This window comes from Microchirus variegatus (genome assembly GCF_963457635.1).
Source record: "Microchirus variegatus genome assembly, chromosome: 2".
Lineage (NCBI taxonomy): Eukaryota > Metazoa > Chordata > Actinopteri > Pleuronectiformes > Soleidae > Microchirus > Microchirus variegatus.
In genome coordinates, this window is record NC_139803.1 from 40,965,304 (window position 1) to 40,989,187 (window position 23,884).

At 38.4% G+C, this 23,884-nt stretch overlaps 1 protein-coding gene across 1 annotated transcript; it reads right to left on the reverse strand.

Moving 5' to 3' along the window:
- Positions 1-247: 247 nt before the first annotated feature.
- On the reverse strand, positions 248-9,135 carry rce1a (Ras converting CAAX endopeptidase 1a; the record flags this gene model as incomplete). The annotated part of the gene is made up of 8 exons (XM_083907302.1): positions 248-3,072; positions 5,086-5,148; positions 5,252-5,323; positions 6,081-6,248; positions 6,412-6,490; positions 6,626-6,709; positions 7,614-7,716; positions 8,963-9,135. 8 exons carry the CDS (start codon positions 9,133-9,135, stop codon positions 2,843-2,845), a joined length of 972 nt encoding a protein of 323 aa, XP_083763428.1. The 3' UTR covers positions 248-2,842.
- Between the last annotated feature and the right edge of the window lie 14,749 nt (positions 9,136-23,884).

Below are 23,884 nucleotides of genomic sequence, written 5' to 3' on the forward strand. Positions count from 1 at the left end.
CAGTGTTTTTTGATATTATTAACATTACGGTAATTACCTGCAGTCTATGTCTTGTTCTGTGAGGATTTTCATTTACAGGTTTGGTTTGAGTTCCAGCTTCGGTTTAAAAAAAACAAAAAACAAACTAGCAGCAAGTTACGCAGTGATTGAACCCACGTTGTTCTTTTAAAAAAACTACACCTCCAGGAGAGTCTGACGGCAAACTTTAAGTGTGACTGTTTTAACCTCCCACGAGAAAGATGCTGGGAATGTAAGACATATATATATATATATTTATGAATAATAAGAAGAAAAACAATATAGCGTATGGTAACAAAGCTTCTACGGAAGTAAGAATATCCAGCTGTTCAGACTAAAACATACTCCGTTTAACGGCACAAGCGAGTCAAACTCGACCATTTATCGTCAATGGGACAGGACTTTTGATTTTTTGATTTTTTACTGAAATACCGATGCTTTTCTCGATACAAACGTCTATTAAACACCAGTTTTCCTCCTTTGGCAAATGGTCTTAACTGGTGCATGCCTGGAAACGGCCAATCACAGGCTTTGTTGCATGTTTATTGGCTCGCTTTATGCCGACGAGAATGACTCCTAAGGCTCCCAAATTTTTGAAATCCAATGACAACGAATGCTACGTTCCCTGTTTTAACACGTGTAACGTAGCGCTGGAGGTTTAAATAAGAAAGCAACACTTTCCGAATGTAACGCTTTAGTTTTAAAGATTGCGTCAACTTGGCAAGATTGAGTGACCGATCAAAGTTTGAAACGGGGTATAATATTTGACGTTCTTGACCTAATTTCCCCGTTACTTTACTGCTAAGCAAGAGCTCAACGATTCCTTTGGCGTTTGTGCGTTTAAACGGAGTCCGATTTCAGTTGTTCCATCACCTAGCAGCACTAAAACATGCAGAGGCAACGACAAAAACCACAAACGATAAAAACTCGTCACCTACTAAACGCGGCTCAAGAAGACCCAAAGAGTCTAAATTCACGCGAGGAAAAAACGTCCGAGTCGTCACCGCGAACACTGCCGCGCTCCGGAGCAGCAGGTTTAACATTCTGACGTCCGTCGGCCTTCAAAGCCGACGCCGAGTTTGTCGCGTTTACGGGAATCACAGCATGAAGCGGATTCGACGGGGTCCCAGCGTGACGGCAACGCAGCGTCAATCACATTTACACGACGACAAAAACCCAGCATCAATGCAGGAAAAGTCCTGAAGCAAAAAAAACAAAACAAAACAACGTATTGCCATAGTTCCTGCCACCATCGTCATCATCATCATCATCATACAGAGACAGTGTGATATACTTGGGTGATGCTATCTCACTAGCTCGCTAACATAGCATGTTTTAGGACTGTTGAAAACAGCACTGAAATTGTTGACCATTTAAATTGCTAAAGGCTGCAGTTTTGTCAATTTTTTTGTAACGTAAATGATGAAAACAACATATAGATCTTTATAGAACGTTTCTCATCCTGGCTTTAAAACTGAATTTTAAGTGAATATTTTTGGATCGTTTTAACACATTTTAAGTTTACAAAGTGAATTGTGAATTAAAAACCTGACTTAATGTTACATTGTACAAAAAAAAGCTAGCTAGCTATCTGTCAGGGACATTTTTGAGGGATTTTGGACACTTGACTATAGTTTGACCTTTGAGAAATTTTGGACACTTTACCAAAGTTAAGAGACTTTGGAGGCCTGACTATACGTTGACATTTTTGAGGGATTTAAGACACCTTACCGAAGTATGACATATGAGAAATGTTGGAGGCCTGAGTATATTTTGTCATTTTTGAGGGATTTTGGACAATTGACAATACTTTGAGGGATTTTGGACACCTTAACAATGTTGAGGGACTTTGGAGGTCTGACAATACTTTGACATTTTTGAGAAATTTTGGACACCTTACCAAAGTTGAGGGATTTTGGACATTTGACTATACTTTGACCTTTGAGAAATTTTGGACACTTTACCAAAGTTAAGGGACTTTGGAGGCCTGACTATACGTTGACATTTTTGAGGGATATAAGACACCTTACCGAAGTATGACTTATGATAAATTTTGGAGGCCTGAGTATATTTTGTCATTTTTGAGGGATTTTGGACAATTGACAATACTTAGAGGGATTTTGGACACCTTACCAAAGTTGAGGGACTTTGGAGGTCTGACAATACTTTGACATTTAAGAGAAATTTTGGACACCTTACCAAAGTTGAGGGATTTTGGAGGCCTGACAATACTTTGACAAATTTTGAGGGATTTTTGCTGACTTACTATTCTATGACATTATATATAAGACAAGTTTTCCTCCTTCCTTCCTGGACACAAAGCAGGAGACACCACTGCAGTAACGACACCTCGCTTACGTCCAGTACTTTAGTCAGATTCATTACTTAGAGCTGAAGTTCAATGGTCTTATAACCAATGTGTGAACAATGGCCTGAAACTATGGACAATAAAAATAAAACCCAAAAAAAAAAGACAGATTAAGTAGAAAACAAGTACGCAAAGCGGTACCTAATGACGCTTCATCACAACGCGATGAGATTAACCAGTGTAAGAGGATCTGAGGAGGAACGACGGTCCTTCAGTGTTTCAGCGTTTATCGACACTACAATCAATTTCCGGGGGTCGGCGGCACAGGCCGACGATAACGGGACCTCGAGGTTCACTCACAGCAACACGAGTCACACCTGAATCATTTCCTGTAAACCGGCTTCAGGCGTCACGTAAATGTCCCGACGCCTGAACTTTAACACGGCGTAAAAAAACAACACCTTTAACTGATTCATTAAGTGTGTGTGTTTGTGTGTGTGTGTGTGAGGGCAGCGATCAGGAGAGACAGAGGGAGCTGGGGGAGGAGGCGAGGGTGCAGACCGGTGTGGGCAGACCGTAGTAAGAGGGGTCGGTGAAGGGGAAGAGGAAGAGGAGGAAGAGGACGACGCCCAGCAGGTACGAGGAGAGCACGGTGAGGCGATGCGGATGCTCCACGGCCATGCTGATGGCGGGGAAGCCCATGTAGTTACAGAAGGAGTGGCAGAGGACGGGGCCCACCAGGTGACCTGCAACAACACAAGGTGAAAACAGGGATTAAAGATGGCTGCCAGTGATTTTAGCCACTACATCTACATCAGTGTAAGGCCCCGTCCCAATACCTCCCCCTTAAGATTTACACTTTCAACCGTAAATTCCCCTCGTTGAGGGAAGTGACTTCCCTATGGAATTGGGACACTACTATATGCAAACTAGCATAGTGAACGTCCCATTTTCACAATTCTACCAGTGGAGCGTGCTACTATTTACATTCAGGAAAAATGCCGGCGGATCCAGCTGTTTGTTTTTCTCCGTCCTCGTAAACGCTATATCACAAATGTGATTGAAATCCGACAAGTCCAGGGTATTCACGTTCAAGTGAACGCCGGGACACTCATCCAAAACACTGACAAAACTACCCCAGGTGTAGCAGAGCTAGCTAGCTAGCGGCTATTTGCCTTGTGCTTCGGGAGAGTTTGCCCAAACGCTCTCGAAATACTCGGCAAACAGCCACTAGCTAGCTACTTAGCTAGCTGCTTTCATAAATTGTCAGTTATTTTCTGACATTAGTGTTCAAAGCTCAACGGTCCTTTGTGTGTATATCAAACAAACATATTCCAACACATTCCGACATTGAAACGTGCTTATTTGCGAAAATATATTACAACGAAATTGTGCCTCTGCAGATGTGGCTGCCATCTTGGATGAAAAAAAAAAACAGACGGCTCGCTGAATTTGCAAAGCATCATGGGTAATTTCATCATTCCACTTTGTTTTATGGGCAAAACAGGGCCTTTGTGTATGCTATATCATACGTTTGTTTTTCTTGCCTTTAGACAGTGTTTTGCAACTTTAAATTGACGTTTGTGTCTTTGTAAAGTACAGAAGCGTATTGCATTCACTTGAAAAAAAAAAAAAAATCCTGTTTTTCTCACTAATTAATTTTCGGTTTGATTTTTTGAATAATCTTTTTTCTGTTTTTCTGACTAATATTTTTTTCCCTGTTTTTCTGTCTAATTATTTTCCTGTTTTTCGGAGTAATTTTTTTTCTGTTTTTCGGAGTCATTTTTTTTTCAGTTTTTCGTGCAAATCTTTTTTCCCTGTTTTTCAGAGTAATTTTTTTTCTGAATTATCGAGAACTCTCGCGAGAACCTCCAACCTGCAAGTGACTCCCATACACCCATGGATATACAGCCATGCATACACATATGGTGACTCCTTCCCGCACATACATGCCTCATAAATGATCTACCGTAGCGGGTCAATTAAAACAACCGCAAAGTCCCCAGGTGCCTGCGTAAAGTCGACAAACTAATGATAATACCATCTATGTGACTTAAAGACAGGACTATCTCCCAGTGTCTTAAACCCAGATCAAAGTAAAACTTGATTAAACTAAACAAGCCATCCATGTTGTTATAAATCAAATTCTCAATAAAGGAGTGAATGTGTTTATTATTTCAAATGCTCTCTAAACTCAGAAAAAAATTACTCCGTAAACAGGGGAAAAAAATTTGCACGAAAAACAGAAAAAAAATTACTCTGAAAAACAGAAAAAAAATTACTCCGAAAAACAGGAAAATAATTAGACAGAAAAACAGGGGAAAAAAATATTAGTCAGAAAAACAGAAAAAAGATTATTCAAAAAATCAAACCGAAAATTAATTAGTGAGAAAAACGGGATTTTTTTTTTTTTTTTCAAGTGAATGCAATACGCTTCCGTAGTAAAGCGCTCACTCTTCTAAACCAAACTCCATAGAGAAAATCATTGATTTTACACCACAGCACACAGGAGTTAGTGATGCTGTGCTGCCTCCATCAGTAAGTGTAAGTGAATTAGTTTGTGACTTCTGTGTTTGAAGTCCATTCAGATTAACCCGAGATAAATAGAGAAAAACTTTTCTCTATGGTGCATGGAGTACAGGGTTTTTTAAATATACACAAAGCTCATTTCCCAGTTGGAAAAAACACTGTCCAACAGTGAGATAAAGCCATAAAAAACATATTCTTAAGATTCTGTAAATGATAAAACAGCTCCTCACCTGTTCTGATGAAGATGAAGGCAGTGTAGGCCCCAAACACAGCTGTGTAGGAGAACTGGAACACTGTTGTTCAGCCAAACAAAAAGACACACCACCATCATCATCATCATCATGTAGTTTTTACGACAGACCATGTGACACAGCAACGAAGAATTCAAGTTCTCACCTGCAGACATGAAGATCCCCGACAGTGTTCCCTGTCTGAACCTCAGCAGCTCAATCACGTGGTGGAAGTGAGCTGAAAGACGACAGCATTCAACGTTTAAATAGTAGAAAGTAAAGGTTAAATCAGTTAATGATAGAATGCTGAATTAATCACCTATTTTCAATCGCTTATTAATATATTACAGCGTGTTTCTCTCTGGTTTCAGCTTCCTACGTGTGAATATGTTCTGTTTCTTTGGTGTTTGGACAAATTAAGATGAATAAAACACAGATTTGTCACTGTTTTTGAGCCAAACGACTCATCTGTTATGCATAAAAATCAATAAAGAGAAGATTTAACCGGGAGAGCTTTCATAATGGTTAATAAATTCCAGTTACATCTCCAGAATGTTAATGTTAATAACATATTAATGCAAAAAAGAAGAATAAAATATCATAACATTGTCAGCAGTCAGTGATCAAACGGTTAAAACATTTACAGCCACATTGGTGTGACTCATTTAAAACTATTACTACCCAAATCACACTATAAATCATCGTAGAGCAAATGTTTGCATGTAGCAGCGACACATTTACAGCCAAATATGTGATGGCTAATGTGATTTTGAATTGGTAAACAAATTAGGTTTGATAAATTAATGTTTATACATCATTCTATGCATGTTATAGACATTATACGGACTAAAAAGGTTGGCTAAATTCAGCAAATTAGTCTGGGGACAGAAAAATCGTCTTTGGGAAGCACTGCTCTAAGACACAGCCAAGAATAACTGATAATCCCATGTTAAATGGACAGAGCTGCTGTGGTGCAGTGTGTCGTCAGCACTCACCCACTCCAAAGAAGAGAGGGCAGGTGAAGATGGCCAGAGAAGGTCCAGCACACGGCACCAGCATGGGGAGCATGCAGGCCCTGAAGACCAGCTCCTCCGTCAGAGGAGCGACCACCTGGTTTCTCAACCAGCGCATGTCGCTGAAACACAGCATCCAGAAGTACGGGTCTGCACGAGATTAGACACAGATTAGTATTATTATTATTATTGAAGCAAATGTATCAGGGTTACTTCCTTCTCACTTTCTTGAAGGATGACTTTAAAGTCAGACTATGACTAGTAAAATTGGTCAATAAAAGGTGTTCCAGGGCGTGTGGGAAAGGTGACTTACCGATTGCTACTCCGATGCCATCCAGGAAGGTCCAGGGACAGTCCATGGCCAACTGCATAAGGGGGCCCATAAACAGGACCTGCAGCACACACACACACAACAAAATAAACAACTCCTCCTTGTTTGAATCTCTCAAATTATTGGGAAAAATAGTTCCATTGAACCATCATCACATCTGAGATCAACACCGTGGAAGGATGTGTGAGTATCTTACCATAGTGAGCACCAGGGGGAGTATGATGGCAGGAATCAGGCCCTCCAACCGAAGTCCCAAGAGAGCAAATAACGACGCTTCGGTCTGACACACAAATACACACACGTTTAGTTGATTAAAACAAACAACAACAACAGCGAAAAGACACACGACACAACAGTACATGGAAGTTTAAAGCTGCAGCTAGGTAACTTTTGGTGATTTTGCTTGTGTTGTTGATTGGTCTTTGTTAGAATAAATCTGTTCAAATAAATCACTTCCTGTGTGCCGTGCGGGGAACAAAAATTGCTAAACAATGCTACAGTGAAAACTACTGCTGGGCCTCAACGTTAACGCACATTAAAGCAAAGATGTGCGTGACATCATGTTTACGTGCCGCAGCGCCGGAGTCCTGGCACCGTTTACCAGTTAGCTCTGTTAGCTGCGTTAGCTCCTTTAGCGCCACTTAGCGCGCCTACAGGCGAAGTGAAGCGGTCTGTTTATTATTAAACGAAAAGAGCAGCGCTACAAATAACCAGCGTACATGTGTACTGCTTACGTGTGCCTCTGTTCGTAAAGTTTAGCGTTACTTTTGCCGAATTTTAACAATCAGGATTCATATAAACATGACACCGTACGCATCTTTTTTCCGGTCAGTCGTCATGGAAACGCACCGTACGTTAATGTGCGTTAGCGTTGACACACTAGTGAAAATGCGTAGTTAGTTATTAGTTTAGTTGACAGGGACCATGTACAGAACCGGGTCTATACTAGAGTTAGCTAAAAAGCTAAATGTGCATCAGTGGTCAGTAAAAAGACAATAAAACACATACTAAACATTACAACAAGACAACAACAACATAACAGAGAAAACATCACACAAAACACATAATAAATTTGCTGTTCAATGATGTGAATGTAAATGCAACATTTGCTCATATTTGAAAGTTACACACAGGACATTCACAAACATAAACATTACAGACAGACAGTGGGTCAGTGGACTCACCCTGACGCCTGTGAATTCTCTCCATGTCCACACGAAGACAGGGGACAGGCCTGAGACGATCAGGACGCTGGTGAAGCGTCTCTTAATCACAGTAGGGTGATCCCTGAGAATGGTACAGGTAGAGAGAATCGTCACGCACTGCAGAGGTAGCTAGCTAAACAGCAGCGGTAGCTGGCTAAACAGCAGCGGTAGCTGGCTAAACAGCAGCGGTAGCTAGCTAAACAGCAGAGGTAGCTAGCTTACAAGTGAACTGCAGTCTCAGTCAAGCATTTCTACACATCATTCAGAACAAATTTATTTTGGCAACTAAGTTGTTTAAAAGCAGTAAATAATTGTACAAGTATTGTTATATATATATATTCAAGATTGTGATAGTGGTACAGAATCGGACGTGGTATTGTATGAACTCGTAATGTAATAATGGCTCAAAGTGTAACAATCGACTCATAATGTAACAAATGACATGTAATAAAAGTTCATGATGTAATAAAACCATGAGCGCATAATGTAATAACGTCTTTAAATGATGATAATGCAACACATTTTTCACAATATAATCTATCATTATATTATGAGCGGTTACATTATGGGTTGCTATACAGTTGGGATCATAATGTAATAAATTGTTACATTATTACAGTGTGCGCAAAGATGTTAATACGTTGTGCGTTCATGATTTTATTACATTATGAGCCGAATATTACATCATGAACTTTTATTACATGTCATATACTACAATGTGGGCCATTATAACATTATGAGTTGCTATAAATTAATGATTTTAACATCTTTTTTCTTTATTTTCTTTCTCCCGACTATGCTTCTTCTCCTCGTTCACTCGCCGTTTGTTTACATTCGCGAAGCCATCAACATGGCCGCCACGTCCCAGAATGCAACGCGGTGCCCGAGCCCTATTGGTAAAACAAAGCTAACATTGCTGCTTTCCAGTGAACAGCAATAATAAAGGAACTGGCCTCACTGTTCCAATACTTCTGGACAATACTTTTGCATCGATTTGTTTGTGCAATTTGCATCATACTCTTTGATATTTCTCTATTTTGTCGTTTTTAATGAGATTTAACGTGTTTTCTCTCAATGAAGAATTCTAAAATGATTGCTTTCTCTCAGGAACAAAACTCAATCAATCCTTATCCGATATATATCGCGATAATTCTCGATACGACTTGATTTTAAAGGTTTTATTTGCAATTGTGACTGCGTTGTAGCTCACTGCGGAGCCAACGACGTACACATACGTGACTAAATGAATTACACGGCGCGACAAAAGTGCAACAAAACGCACACGGTTTCTCGATATTTCTCGGTATTCCTCGATGTTATCGTCTCACCTGGGCAGGTCGCTCTTCCACACGTACAAACTGCCCACATAGGAGCAGGCGAGCAGCAGACACGACACCACTGACAGCCAGCACAGACCCTCCGGAGCTGTGAAGTCGCCATTGCTGCGCCTCAACAACTCGTCTGTCAGAATGTTCGCGGATAAATCCTCCCCCGCCGCCATGTCGACCGTCGGCTGAGTCTAAACCAAACGCCTACCGAGTACCGGCACCGCCGCTGGACCATCTACGCCGAATAAACCGCCACCATGAGCTGGGAACTTGTCAACAAGCCTCCGGAATTAATGCTAACGTAGCTAGCCGAAGCGCTCGATTCAACCGGCGCTGTATTTCTACGTCATCACTTCTTCTTCTTCTGTGGGTGTTTATTGTGTTGTGGCGGCGGGCGCCATCTTGTGGAGTTCACCGGAGTTTGTCAATGTTGAAGTTCTTCTTTCTGCCTCTAAAATAAACAACATAACAGACAAAGCAATTAGATTTTTTCACCGAAATACGTTTTTTTAATGAATTAATTAAAAAAAAACATTAAACAAATCAACGTAAACACATTCACCATGTAGTAAAATAAGATGTACTTGTGTTTGCGACACAAAGGCTAGCTTGTCATAAAACATAAATAATGTATATAAAACATAATATACTGTGGGATAGTAGAGTATATAAGCCGTTTTCTGGGTTTTGGGTAAATTAGAATCCAATCATTTATTTAATTTCATGTTTTTGTGATAATATATCGCATAAACAACGAGGTTATTGTGTCCTTCTTTGTGCAAATGTTAGCTAATTTGTGTTAGTTTGGAACCATAAGAATATGGGATATAGTGAAAAGGCAGTGACAACAACATGTAAAAGAACTCACAAGTCTATCAGTTAAAAAATATATATAATATAAAACCCTATATGGCAATTTTTTTTGAGAGACAATATACAGTTTATATTCATCAGTAAATGACAACAAGTGACATCATCTAAGAAGTGACATCACCCACGACACAAGTCAGAAAATGATGTCATGTACGGCTAGAATGTACAATCAAACGCGTGTTATTTCCCTCTGAGAATTGTCACGTGGACCTGATGGATGTGCGTTTGTGATTCTGGAAGTTGTGTTTGCAGGGGCTTCAGCTACTGGAAGTGTCTCCAGGGGGAAGAAGAAGCCAGACTGTGAACAACACCAGAGACGGAAAGAGAGAAAATCTTTGGAGTTGCATCATGTCACCTGGAAACCCCCCGTGGGATTTCCCATAAAGAGCTGGAAAACACTGCAGATGAGGAGGATGAGGAGGAGGAGGAGTCTGGATCCATTAAAACTGTCATAAACCATTTTATATTTACTTTCCATAACCATCATGACATAAAGCTGGTGTCAAATTTGAACGTAAACACAATAAATGAGCGTTTTTTAAAAGAACAACAGGTGAAGGAAAACAGAGTGTGCAGAGAGGAAGAGGCGTGTCCTGTTGCCGTAGCAACAGATGAGTCAGGACGTGATGGTCCAGATGTTCGTGGATTTACAAGTCTTTCCAAAACAAGTATTCACGTATAATTACAGCTGTAAAAACATCCACGGTCAAATATTTGACTACATTCAAGTCGCATTATACCTTCACAACACAATACTGTATTTTCACAGTATAATAAATGACTGTAAATTGATATAGTATTTTACTAATACTCCACAGCAGTAATTCTTTGTAGAAATATAGTGTTTTACTGTAACTGAGTATTTTTTCCTGTAGATATTCTATTCTAACCTCTCAGTACTTACAGTATTTTACAAGAAAATACTTATATATACTATAAAGTAACATGTATTATGAATATTTTATAAATTGTAATGTAAATTCACAATAGTTATGTTATCTGTCTTGTATAAATACTGTATTTTACTGTCATTTTACATGAATGACGAATATTTTCCTTGATAAATGATGCATTTTACTGTAAATCCACTACAGTTATGAGTATTTTTGTATAAATACAGTATTTTACAGTAAACCCACTACAATTATTAGTATGTTTTGTATAAACACTGTATTTTACTGTAATTTAACGAGTCATGAGTATTTTCCTCTATAAAAGCTGTATTTTACTGTAAATCCAAAATAGTTACAAGTATTTTTCTTGCGTAAATACTGTATTCTACTGCAAATTCACAGTATTTATGGGTATTTTTCCTCAATAAATAATATATGTTACTGTAAATTCCCAATAGTTGTGTATTTTTTATTGTAAATAATTAATATTGTCTTCTACAAAAGCTGTATTTTTTAGTGAGTATTTTTCTTGAAGAAATACTGTATTTTACTGAATTCACAGCAATTTTATCAGTATTTCCTTATATAAATACTGTTTTTTACTGTATTTTAAGGAGTTATGAGTATTTTCCTCTATAAAAGCTGTATTTTACTGTAAATCCAAAATAGTTACAAGTATTTTTCTTGCGTAAATACTGTATTTTACTGCAAATTCACAGTAGTTATGAGTATTTTTCATCAATAAATAATATGTTACTGTAAATTCCCAATAGGTGTGTATTTTTTATTGTAAATTACTGTAATTTCACATGAAGTATGAATATTTTCCCTCACAAATGCTGCATTTTACTGTAAAAACCACAACAGTTATGAGTATTTTCTGTATAAATACTGTATTTTAAGGAGTTATGAGTATTTTCTGTATAAATACTGTATTTTATTGTATTTTAAGGAGTTATGAGTATTTTCTCAATAAAAGCTGTATTATATTGTAAATCCAAGTATTTTTCTTGCATTATATTGTATTTTACTGCAAATTCACAGTAGTTATGGGTATTTTTTCTCAATAAATAATGTATTTTACTGTAATTTCCCAATAGTTGTGTATTTTTATTCTAAATTTTACTGTAGTTCTGAATATTGTCTTCTATAAAAGAGTATTTTTTTTGAAGAAATACTGTAGTTTACTGTAACTTCCAACATTTTGTGTATAAATACTGTATTTTACAGTAAAATACATTTTAATAAAACAAATATTGTATTATTTAGAGTTAAATTCTGTGAAAACCTGGATTATATATATATATATATATGTTTTTTGTTTTTTTTCAAACGTATGGATTAAAGAGACAAAGCGTTTGAATGAGACAAAGAAAACAAAAACGTAAGAAAAACACGCTGATAATAACATCTCTGTGTCTCTTTGTGTGTGTGTGTGTGTGTGTGTGTGTGTGTGTGTGTGTGTGTGTGTGTGTGTGTGTGTGTGTGTGTGTGTGTGTGTTAGGGGAGGAGGAGGAGGAGGAGGAGGAGGAGGTGGGCGTGACATATAGAATCGTCTGCTCTTATAGTCGCGAGGAATGAACGCGCCTCAGTCGCCGATGATGAGATTTGAGCGGAGGAGAATCAACGCTCCTGCTTCCTCTTCCTCCTCCTCTTTTTCTTCCTCCTCTTCTTCATCTTCTCCTTCTTCTCTCTTTAACGCGTCAAAAACGCGCTGCTGCGGGGACTGAGCCGCGCTCCAGAAGCCATCCATAATAAAGGAGGAGAGGAATTACGCACAGACACGCACACACACACACACAGAGAGAGAGAGAGAGAGACCCGAGCCGGTCCTGGACCTCCTCCATTGGCAAACATCAGCGGGTAAAAGGCCTCTTTATTATTATGGGATGGATGTGTTTGTTATGGATGGAGAATGTAAAGTCACTCTGACCTGAGGTAAATGGATGAGGAGGAGATGTGGTTGTCATGAGTGTCTGTGCGTCTTTTTTTAAAATTATTATTATTATTATTATTATTTACTGCTGTGTGTGTGTGTGTGTGTGTGTGTGTGTGTGTGTGGAGGGTGTGTGTTCTGTGCGGTGCTTTCCCCTCTGCTGCCTGTGTACAAACCACCGACCCATCCCGCGTGCGTGCGCATCACAAATGGCACAACAAGCACGACTGCGTTTGGCATCAAGAATAATTGGTTGTAATAGAACCTTTTATTATTATAATTATTATTATTATTATTTTATTCCCTTCTTCCTCATCATACCTTATTAAATATATATATTTTTTTTTACTATGACTCCTCTATGTGTGTGTGTGTGTGTGTGTGTGTGTGTGTGTGTGTGTCAGGTTTACTACATCATTACGTCTTTAGAGGAGAAGGGGTGGCCCTGCATGGGAAAACGCAATCCGCTGCAATCTGCACGCGCAGAGAAGGAAGGAATAATAAAGAGGAAGAAGAGGGAGAGAGAGAGAGAGGGAGAGAGAGAGGCCATGTTTGAATCATGCAGAAAATATGACTAAAAATATATATATTTTAGGTTCTAGATGCTTCCAGGACCTTTTTTTAAAAATTCTATATGTGTGTATTTGAGCGGGTGGATTAATCTACAGCAGGATGTAAATATGCCAGATTATGCAGATTTACTACATACATGAAAAGGTGAGAAAAACAACAACAACAATATCAGGAAATAAGGAGAGTCAGCGTATACGTGTGTGTGTGTGTCAGCAGGGTTTTGCTGTACTTTGCTGAGTAATGACTCAGATTATGTGCTGGTAAATGACATGACAGTGATGATGATGATGATGGTGATGATGGTGTGTGTGTGTGTGTGTGTGTAAGTGCTAAATGTGGCTGCAGAATGTGTAAAGTCAGTTCCTGCCCACCACCACCTCCACTGTCTCTGCTGTTATTAACGCACAGCGATGCAGTTCATTTATATTTCATGTGCAGATCTGTCTACGAGGAAAAGCTCGAGTGATGGATGTGATGGATACGTCTACGGGAGGCAACACCAAAAAATACAAATAAATTAAATGTAATATACTGCTGCAAAGTTAGCCTAAATTTTCCATCCAAAACTTATATTTTTGATTTCCTGTTATATTTAGTTTAGTCAGACTATTGTATATAAGAGCACTGCAGTGCAGACTATAAGTGTTCTTCTAATTACTTATTATGACACTCTTATATCATAGATAGAATTCATATATCATTAATAACCTATACAAACCAAAACAATTGGGATTAATGATATTGTTGCCATGACTGAAAACATGTGTTTTATATTAATACAATTCAAACAGGTTATTATAATAAAATAAAATCATTAAATACGATGAAAGTGACCACAATTAACTTAAGTTGTACGTGCTTTTTAATCCCGATAAACGATAATATCGCATACTGTCCCTTCACTAGACCTATATCAATCCATATATATATATATATATATATATGGAAATTTTAATTCCATTTTAAGTTAAATTTAAATAGCTTTATTGGGATTTACAATATTTGCAATGATGTTGCCAAACCATTAAACCCAACTTAAAACCAGTCAAACTTAACAAAAATCTCAATTAGCACTTTAATTGTACATTTTTTTAACTGTTTTATGTTTCGCAAATTTAAAAAAAAGCAGTAGTTAAATGTAAGGAACTTTTCACACTGAAGTTCTCTTGAATAAGTTAGCTAATGTTAGCGGTACATTTAAATCCAGTTGTAATTCGACGACGCTAACGTCCAGTAGCTCCTCTGTGACGGTGCAGTTTTAGCATGCTAACGTTAAAAGCACCCCAGTGTGTGGAGAAACACTGCACCTTTACAGTCAGTGTTTTTTTCTCTCTCCATGGCTTATTTTATGTTTTCTTTAAAGTCCACATATCCCACCAGGAACCTTAAAAATAGCAATAAACTAGCAGCTCAAGTTCTGCTCAGGGAAACCTTATGGCGCGACCCGGCGCTACTTTAGCGGCTAGCTGCTATTTTGTGATAGTAGCCACAGAGAGCAGACCTGTTTATCTGTGGCTGCAGCGACAGTATGTCACTGATACGATCACTTCCACTGTCGGTGTTAATGTAGAGGCAAACGCCGCAGTATCGTTTGTTTACGTTGTTATGAAGCCGATAAATTTAGCATCAATAATAGAGTAGCATAGAGGCTGTGACAGAGCATTAGCCGCTCAGTTTTTAGAGCTTTCATTATTATTTTGGACCCGTTTTCTACTTGTTAAGAACAGATTTTGATGACATTTTCTTGGAATTGAGGTTTCTAATATAGGGTAAATTGTGCTCAATCTACTGTAAGGGGCGAGTGTTACGTTGAGTTCAAATCTAGACTAAAACGGCCATTTTGATACAGTAAAATGGTTTTAATGCAGGTTTATACGGTTAGCAGAAAACCGAGTAATATCTCAATTAATCGTCAACTATTTTGATTGAGTTTTCTGAGTTTTCAGCTTCTTAAAGGTGCATTATGTAATAAATCTAAAGCAACTAAAGGCCATAAAATCCTCCTAATGTGTCACAGAGACTCAGGAATAATGTTCATATAACAAACTGAACTCACCAACAACAACAGTACAGACAAAATATTTGCATTAAAAAAAATATTTTTTGCAGACTGCAAATCATGTTTATGTTTTGGAATCGTGTTTTGGCGTCATGTGGCGCCACCTACCGCCGTCTACCAATCATTGCAGTCGGTAGAGTCTCAGCTGCCGAGCAACCACGGGTTGCCAGTTACGTCAAAAAAACGAAACCCAAAAGACCTCGGTATTTTGAATTTGAATGCAGTAACCGTTTTTGGCCACATTCTTACATATGGCGCATTTAAATGTGAATATTCTGTGGTTTCTTTGCTCCACATAAGAAATAAATCATTAAAACTGAATAATTTTGTTTTGAGGACAAAACAGGACATTTGTTTTTCCTACATTTTCTGACATTTTACGGCTCAAACAAGAACTCAAGCCCTATATGTAATGTATTATTTGTTAGCTTAGCTTTGTATTCTGAGAACTATAACATAACTTTTTAAGCTACATAATATTTCAGCCCTTATTATAGTAACCTTTTTGTTGTTATGTTTTTGTTTTTTTGTATGTTAGCCTCGAGCTAACGTAGTTTTTTCTACATAAAAAAAATACATAATTTTAATACATAACCAGAAGCACAGGTGCTCGTGTGGGCAGACAAAGGTACAGAACTGATGCTCAGGGGTAAATTATAACTTCATTATTCTCAGACAGAGAAGATATATTTAGTCATGTATGAGTTGTGTGTGTGTGTGTGTGTGTGTAGAGTGAGTGAGTGGGCGACACTGAGCGAGTGTGTGTGTGAATTATCTGCACAGTGAAGGCTGTTTGTCAGAAAGTAGACGCTCCTTAAAGTTTTCTGAGCTCTTAATCCTGTCGGATACACTGTAAAAAAAAACAAAAAACATACGCAACAACCGCTAAAATTGAACTGAAAATGATCGGTAAAATCACTGAATACAGCAGCTTTCTGAATTCTGAGCGTCCACCGTTTCATCCACCCCCCGATCATCATCACGCGTGCATTTAGTGTTTAGTGATCACAAAACTCCCCCAAATCACCAAAAGCTTTAAACAACCGTTGTGTGGAAACACAATGAGGTAACGCACACTGTGACTCTGCAGCCCACCTGTTAGGAGGTCAAAGTGAGAGGAGGCGAGGCTGCGGTAACAGAGAGGAGAGAATGAAAATAACACGGATAAAAGTTGACGATAGGAATCGCTCATTGAAACGTATGTGTTACGTGAGGAAATAGCCTTTAATTGACACCAATTTCAAGTCAGAAGAACTGTAAAATGTCCTAAACTACAGAAATCTACAGGAGTTACATTTGAACAAGATTAATTATTCTGAGTCTTTTGGTTCATAAAACGTCAGAAACTGTTGAAAAATATCGCGCACACCTTGAAATCACGACATTCTCCAATGTCTCGTTTTGTCCACAAAGCAAAATTAAACAGTTTTAATGATTTCTTTGTTATGTGGAGCAAAGAAAACAGAAAATATACTGTATTAAAACTTGTATTAATTATATAAAACAAAGAGTAATATATCCGATTACTCGTCGCAGGCCTGTGTGTGTGTGTGTGTGTGTGTGTGTGTGTTGACTGCTTCTCGTCACCCGTTTCACATTCTCCTTCGTTCTTACTCTTTTTCCCTCATTTCGCCTCATTGCGTCGCAGACAGCAGGGCTATTTAGGAGCAGACAGGACTGCAGGACACACACTCTATCAAAGTGCAGCAGCAGCAACGCACACACACAACTACACACACACACACACACACACACACACACACACACACACACACACACACACACACACACACACACACACACACACACACACACACACACACACACACAGGCTAATATATTATCAAGGGGAGAAACTTCAGGATTAAAATCGGAGGTTTGAGGCACCCAGAAATCCAGTGTGACGTCCAGGGCCACAGATAAAGAGAATGAAGCTCAACACTGACGTTAACTGACAAATAGTCAAGTTCAAAATGTTTTGTCCCTGTTGCCAACGAATAATCAACGGAAATAATCATCTTTGAAAATCTAAAACTTCAGAACAGTCAACACTTCAGAATAATCAAAGCTTCAAGACAGTCAAATCAAAACTTCAGAATAATCAAAGCTTTAGAACAGTCAAAGCTTTAGAACAGTCAAATCAAAGCTTTAGAACAATCAAATCAAAGGTTTAGAACAATCAAAGCTTCAGAACAGTCAAATCAAAGCTTTAGAACAGTCAAATCAAAGCTTCAGAACAGTGAAATCAAAGCTTTAGAACAGTCAAATCAAAGCTTTAGAATAATCAAAGCTTTAGAACAGTCAAATCAAAGCTTTAGAACAGTCAAATCAAAGCTTCAGAACAGTCAAATCAAAGCTTTAGAACAGTCAAATCAAAGCTTCAGGACAGTCAAATCAAAGGTTTAGAACAATCAAATCAAAGGTTTAGAACAGTCAAATCAAAGCTTTAGAATAATCAAAGCTTTAGAACAATCAAATCAAAGCTTTAGAATAATCAAAGCTTTAGAACAGTCTAATCAAAGCTTTAGAACAGTCAAATCAAAGCTTCAGAACAGTCAAATCAAAGCTTTAGAACAGTCAAATCAAAGCTTCAGAACAGTCAAATCAAAGCTTCAGAACAGTCAAATCAAAGTTTCAGAACAATCAAAGCTTTAGAACAGTCAAATCAAAGCTTAAGAATAATCAAAGCTTTAGAACAGTCAAATCAAAGCTTCAGAATAATCAAAGCTTTAGAACAGTCAAATCAAAGCTTCAGAACAGTCAAATAAAAGCTTCAGAACAGTCAAATCAAAGGTTTAGAACAGTCAAATCAAAGGTTTAGAACAGTCAAATCAAAGCTTCAGAACAGTCAAAAAGCTTCAGAACAGTCAAATCAAAGCTTCAGAACAGTCAAATCAAAGCTTCAGAAGAGTCAAATCAAAGCTTTAGAACAGTCAAATCAAAGCTTTAGAACAGTCAAATCAAAGCTTCAGAACAGTCAAATCAAAGCTTCAGAAGAGTCAAATCAAAGCTTTAGAACAGTCAAATCAAAGCTTTAGAACAGTCAAATCAAAGCTTGAGAACAGTCAAATCAAAGCTTTAGAACAGTCAAATCAAAGCTTCAGAACAGTCAAATCAAAGCTTCAGAAGAGTCAAATCAAAGCTTTAGAACAGTCAAATCAAAGCTTTAGAACAGTCAAATCAAAGCTTCAGAACAGTCAAAAAGCTTCAGAACAGTCAAATCAAAGCTTGAGAACAGTCAAATCAAAGCTTTAGAACAGTCAAATCAAAGCTTCAGAACAGTCAAAAAGCTTCAGAACAGTCAAATCAAAGCTTGAGAACAGTCAAATCAAAGCTTTAGAACAGTCAAATCAAAGCTTCAGAACAGTCAAAAAGCTTCAGCACAGTCAAATCAAAGCTTCAGAACAGTCAAATCAAAGCTTTAGAACAGTCAAATCAAAGCTTTAGAACAATCAAAGCTTCAGAACAGTCAAATCAAAGCTTCAGAACAATCAAAGCTTTAGAACAGTCAAATCAAAGCTTCAGAACAGTCAAATCAAAGCTTTAGAACAGTAAAAAAAAGCTTCAGAACAGTCAAATCAAAGCCTTGAAACAGTCATTATACTGTCAGTTATTTGTTGTGAATGTCTTCTTGAAGTTGCCTTATGTTAATATATGAGCATTTCTTCTTGCGTCTAAATGCAAGAATATACGTGACAGACGCTTACGTTGAAGAAGGACTGTGATCTTTGATCTTCTGTGCTGAAGAACTGAACTGTGGACAGCAGCTTTACATCCAGCGTCTCAGCGTTAGTATCATTATTATTAGAATTAGAAGAAGACATACACTGATTTTTCCTAAAAATATTAAACAGAAATTAAACCAAAAGCAAAGAGCAGAGGCTGGATTTGGTCGTGATGAAGGAAACTGGACTCTTCATCTTCATCATTCTGGCCGTTACATAACAGAGAGCAAAGTCACTCCCTCTGGCTTTAGTTTGTATTTCTCTGATGCTTTCAAAGCAAACGCTGTCAGAATCCAGGATTCAAGTATGAGAAAGAAGAACAGTAGATATATATATATATATACATATATATATATGTATATATATATACACACAAAATAATGAAATAGCAGCCTTTTGCGAGTGATGAATTACTGGGATTTCAACATGGAAAAAGATCCATCGTCCAACTCTACTCAACGATAAAACACATTAAAAAAAAAGATAAAGAAGCGCGTTTAAACTAATACCACGTCGGATTAAACATTAAAGGCGCCATATGTAAGAATGTGGCCAAAAACGGTTACAACATTCAAATTCAAAACACCGAGGTCTTTTAGGGTTCGTTTTCTGACGTAACTGGCAACCCGTGGTTGCTCGGCAGCTGAGACTCTACTGACTGCAATGATTGGTAGATGGCGGTAGGTGGCGCCACATGAGGCCAAAACATGATTTCAAAACATAAACATGATTTGCAGTCTGCAAAATATTTTTTTTAATGCTAATATTTTGGCTGTACTGTTCAGTTTGTTATTATATATAATATTATATGAACATTCCTGAGTCTCTGTGACATATTAGGAGGATTTTATGGTCAGTTGCTTTAGATTTATTACATAATGCACCTTCAAACGTACAATAAGAGCGGCAAACTCATCCAGTATTTTAACCACTTCTTCCCTGACCCTCTTTTTGGAGTCCCTGCTCGACAATGACATGCCCAAACTAAATAGAGTACAAATCTGCAGTTATGGTATCAAAATAAAGATAACACTTGTGAGATTTCACCAGCCTTTAAAATACGCAGCAGGAGCTTTAAAAACACATGGAGGTTGTGTAACAACACGTGGACGTGAGCTGTGGAAAGTCTGATGCTGTTGAAATGAAGCAGAGTGAAATTACAGAGGTTTTAGTGAAGAGATGTCTAGGCGTTCTCTCTGTTGGCACAGTTTGGCACCATCTGTGCCATTTTGAGATTTCTTCGGTACCTAATTATTAAAAATCCGTCGGTGTTTTAACTGTGTTTCGTGAACATAATAATGGTTTATATGAGCTTTTAGCTGAGTTTATGACCTGTCTGTGGGTATGCAGCATGTCTGTGTTTGTTAAAGTTAGATATGAAAGTTTTTAAAGTTTTTGGTTTGTGAGCTACTTTGGGAACTATATATATATATATATAAATATATATATATAAATAAAGAAAAGCAGCATCATCAGCAGACAGCGGCGAGGATTCCACCTGCGTGAGATCTGAGACGTAACAACGAAAACGATCCATCCATTATTAAAAGTTCCCTGATGTGAATAAAAAAGGATCTTAAATCAATTCTTAAAGGAAATGAATGTGTCCATAATTCATCCGTCAGCCTCAGTATATTTAGCTCTGCTCGTTTGTTTCAGGACGAGACAGTTTTGACTCTTCCTTTTTTCCTTTCCTTCTTCCTTGCTTCCTTTCCTCTCCCACACACACACACACACACACACACACACATTCAAACTTCTGGTGGAGTAGGCGTTAGAGCGAAAACACAGAATTATGTCCAAAACATGTCCAATAAGAACAAGTGGATGGTTAATGGAATAGTGATTTATACGACGTACGCGGCAGATACAGCGTTTGTTTGTTTGCCACACTGCTTTACATAAATGTGGCCGGAATTGAAATAATGATTTTGTTTTGCAAATTTTACGATGTGTTCAGTTCACCTACTTTAACAAATGAATATGCTGCGCTGTGCCACTGAAAACGTCAACAAGGTTAAGGGGTCGGTCAACCTTATTTACCTTATTTTTTGATAGTTGAGTCAGTGTAAACACAGTCATCCATCCACCTTATACGGCTTTATCCTCCACATGAGGGTCGCACGGGGGGTCGCTGGTGCCAATCCCAGCTGACACAGCACCCTGGACAGGTCACCAGTCCATCACAGAGACACATATAGAGACAAACTACCATTTCAGAGTGTCCAAATTGTCTTGATTCTCCAAATCTGCAAGTTTTTGGACTGTGGAAACCGGAGAAAACAAATAAATAATACAATAATACAATTAAATATTATATACATAGAAATACTGTTGTAAAAACAGTGTTTTGGGCTAAAATAGCCTATGTTTATCAGGGGTACATGGAAGTGGAGTACAGTATAAGTGCGTTCCTTATTTTCTTAACAGGAAGTTGCAACTTCCTGATAAAACACGTAATAAAAGTTGGTGTCACGTTCAGGTTTTAGAGTCGGAAGTTGAACTTTTCCGAGGTTCCTGAAGACCTTGGGAAGTTGGAAGTTGGAGCTCTGTTGAGTTTAACCCCTCTGTGACCATCGTTACCGTAACTCCTAGACTGTTTGTGACCCTCATGTAGAGGATAAAGCAGAAGAAGATGGATGGATGAATGGATGGATACTGGGTAAAGCAGAGAAATAAAGCTTTGCGCGCATATACTTGTCATTACGGTAGAACCTCAGGACTTCCTGAAGGCCTCATCCATGTTCAATATATAGACTTTTTACACTTTGTTCTCCGTGTTGTGACTAAATAGAGAAAATCCTACACTTTTAACTTTTCACGTTAAGACAACGCGACGTAGCATTGTGATGTTATCGGTATCGCGGTCCATGTATCGTGAGGTGTTGGTGAGGAATTGGAGGACAAATTCAGAGTAGAATTACAGCGATAAAAACTGCGTCAAGTCAGTCCATGTCAATAGATATCGAGCTAAAAATGTCGGGTATTTAAAGATAACGTTTTTGCTGCTGTATGATCGTTGGAGAAACTATCTATCTATCTATCTATGAATAGCTAGCCTAGACATATAGCTAGCTATAGATAGCTAGATATCTAGACATATAGCTAGGTAGCTATCTTACATTTTTTACCTTCATCTATCTAACTATGTATTTATAGCTGAATATACAGTAGCTAGCTAGACATATACAGCGCTGCGCTCATATACTTGTCATTACGGTAGAAACAGGACTTCCTGAAGGCCTCATCCACGTTCAATACATAAACTTTTTACACTTTATTCTCTACGTTGTGACTAAATAGAGAAAATCCTACACTTTTAACTTTTAACTCTTCGACATCGCTAGACATATAGCTAGCTATCTTACATTTTTTACCTTCTATCTATTTATGAATTTATAGCTAAACATATAGCTAGCTATCTTACATTTTTCTATCTATCTATCTATCTATCTATCTATCTATCTATCTATCTATCTATCTATCTATCTATCTATCTATCTATCTATGAATATATAGCTGGACATATACAGTAGCTAGCTACTGCGCTCATATACCTGTCATTACGGTAGAACCTCAAGACTTCCTGAAGGCCTCATCCACGTTCAACACATAGACTTTTTACACTTTATATTCTCCGTTGTGACTAAATAGAGAAAATCCTGCACTTCTAACGTTAAACTTTTCACGTTAACGTTGTGTTTTCTTCAGTTGGACAAACATCGCGACATAGTGCTAGTTATCGGTATCGCGGTCCGTGTATCGTGAGTGACCCTGTGATTCCCGCTTTTGATTTATTTATTATTACACTGTTATCATCTGTGATGCTTTACAGTGTTATACAGTGTAAGAGTGCGTTCATCATCATCATCATCATCATCATCATCACCATCAGTACAGTCTCTGAATCCCCTTCATGTTTCCCTTTATTATTCTCTCCTCCCTTTGTCTTCCTTTGTCAGACAGTATTTCTTTGTTTCACACCCTCACCACCACCACCACCCTCCTCCTCCTCCTCCTCCCCATCCCTTACTCTCTCTCTCCACCCCCAGGATGTGGCTGTGGGTTGATTAGAAAATGCGTGGCACAGAACAGGCAATCCATCACCCTGCCAAAGCCCGCCATTTCTGCACATGCGCTTGCTGACACAGTCTCACACACACACACACACACACTCTCGTCTTCATCCTCACACACACCAGTGTTTCTGTCCTCTCTCCACACACACAGACCTGCAGCAGCAGCAGCAGCAGCCTCGTTCACCTCTTCGTGCCCTTCAAACCCCACTTCTCCTCCTCCTCTTCCTCCTCATCTGCATCCATTCACTCACCGGTCGTGGTGGCCACGCCTCTTTTGCTCTATTTCTTCTCCCGTCCTCCTCCTCCTCGTCCTCCTCCTCCTCCTCCTCCTCGTGGACACATTAGCTCGGTGAGATCATCCACAGTGGAGAGTCTGAGGAGCACAAGAGAAGGAGGGCGTCATTGTTTGCTACACAACCATATTTATGGGTGTTCCCAACACGTGTTCAGACAGTCAAAATCATCATCATCTCTGCATCTCTGTGTATATATATTTTTATATACAGTGGTTTTTCTGGCCACTTTCACAAACTGTGACCTTGTTGAGCCCAGGATTTAGCAGCAGCAGCAGCAGCAGCTACAGTTTGATGAAGCGTTGGGCCGATTAACGCAGAAGGAACTTATCTCTAAGTTCTCGGGCCTCACAGGTCAAAGAAATGTCGCCTTAAACGTTCACCAGTGTCGTTAGTCTCCATAAACCCCTCCACAGCATGTACTGTATGATGTTTGGGCAAAAAAGGGGACAGGATTGGAATGGATTGGAGAGGTTGGACGTTCTCTTATC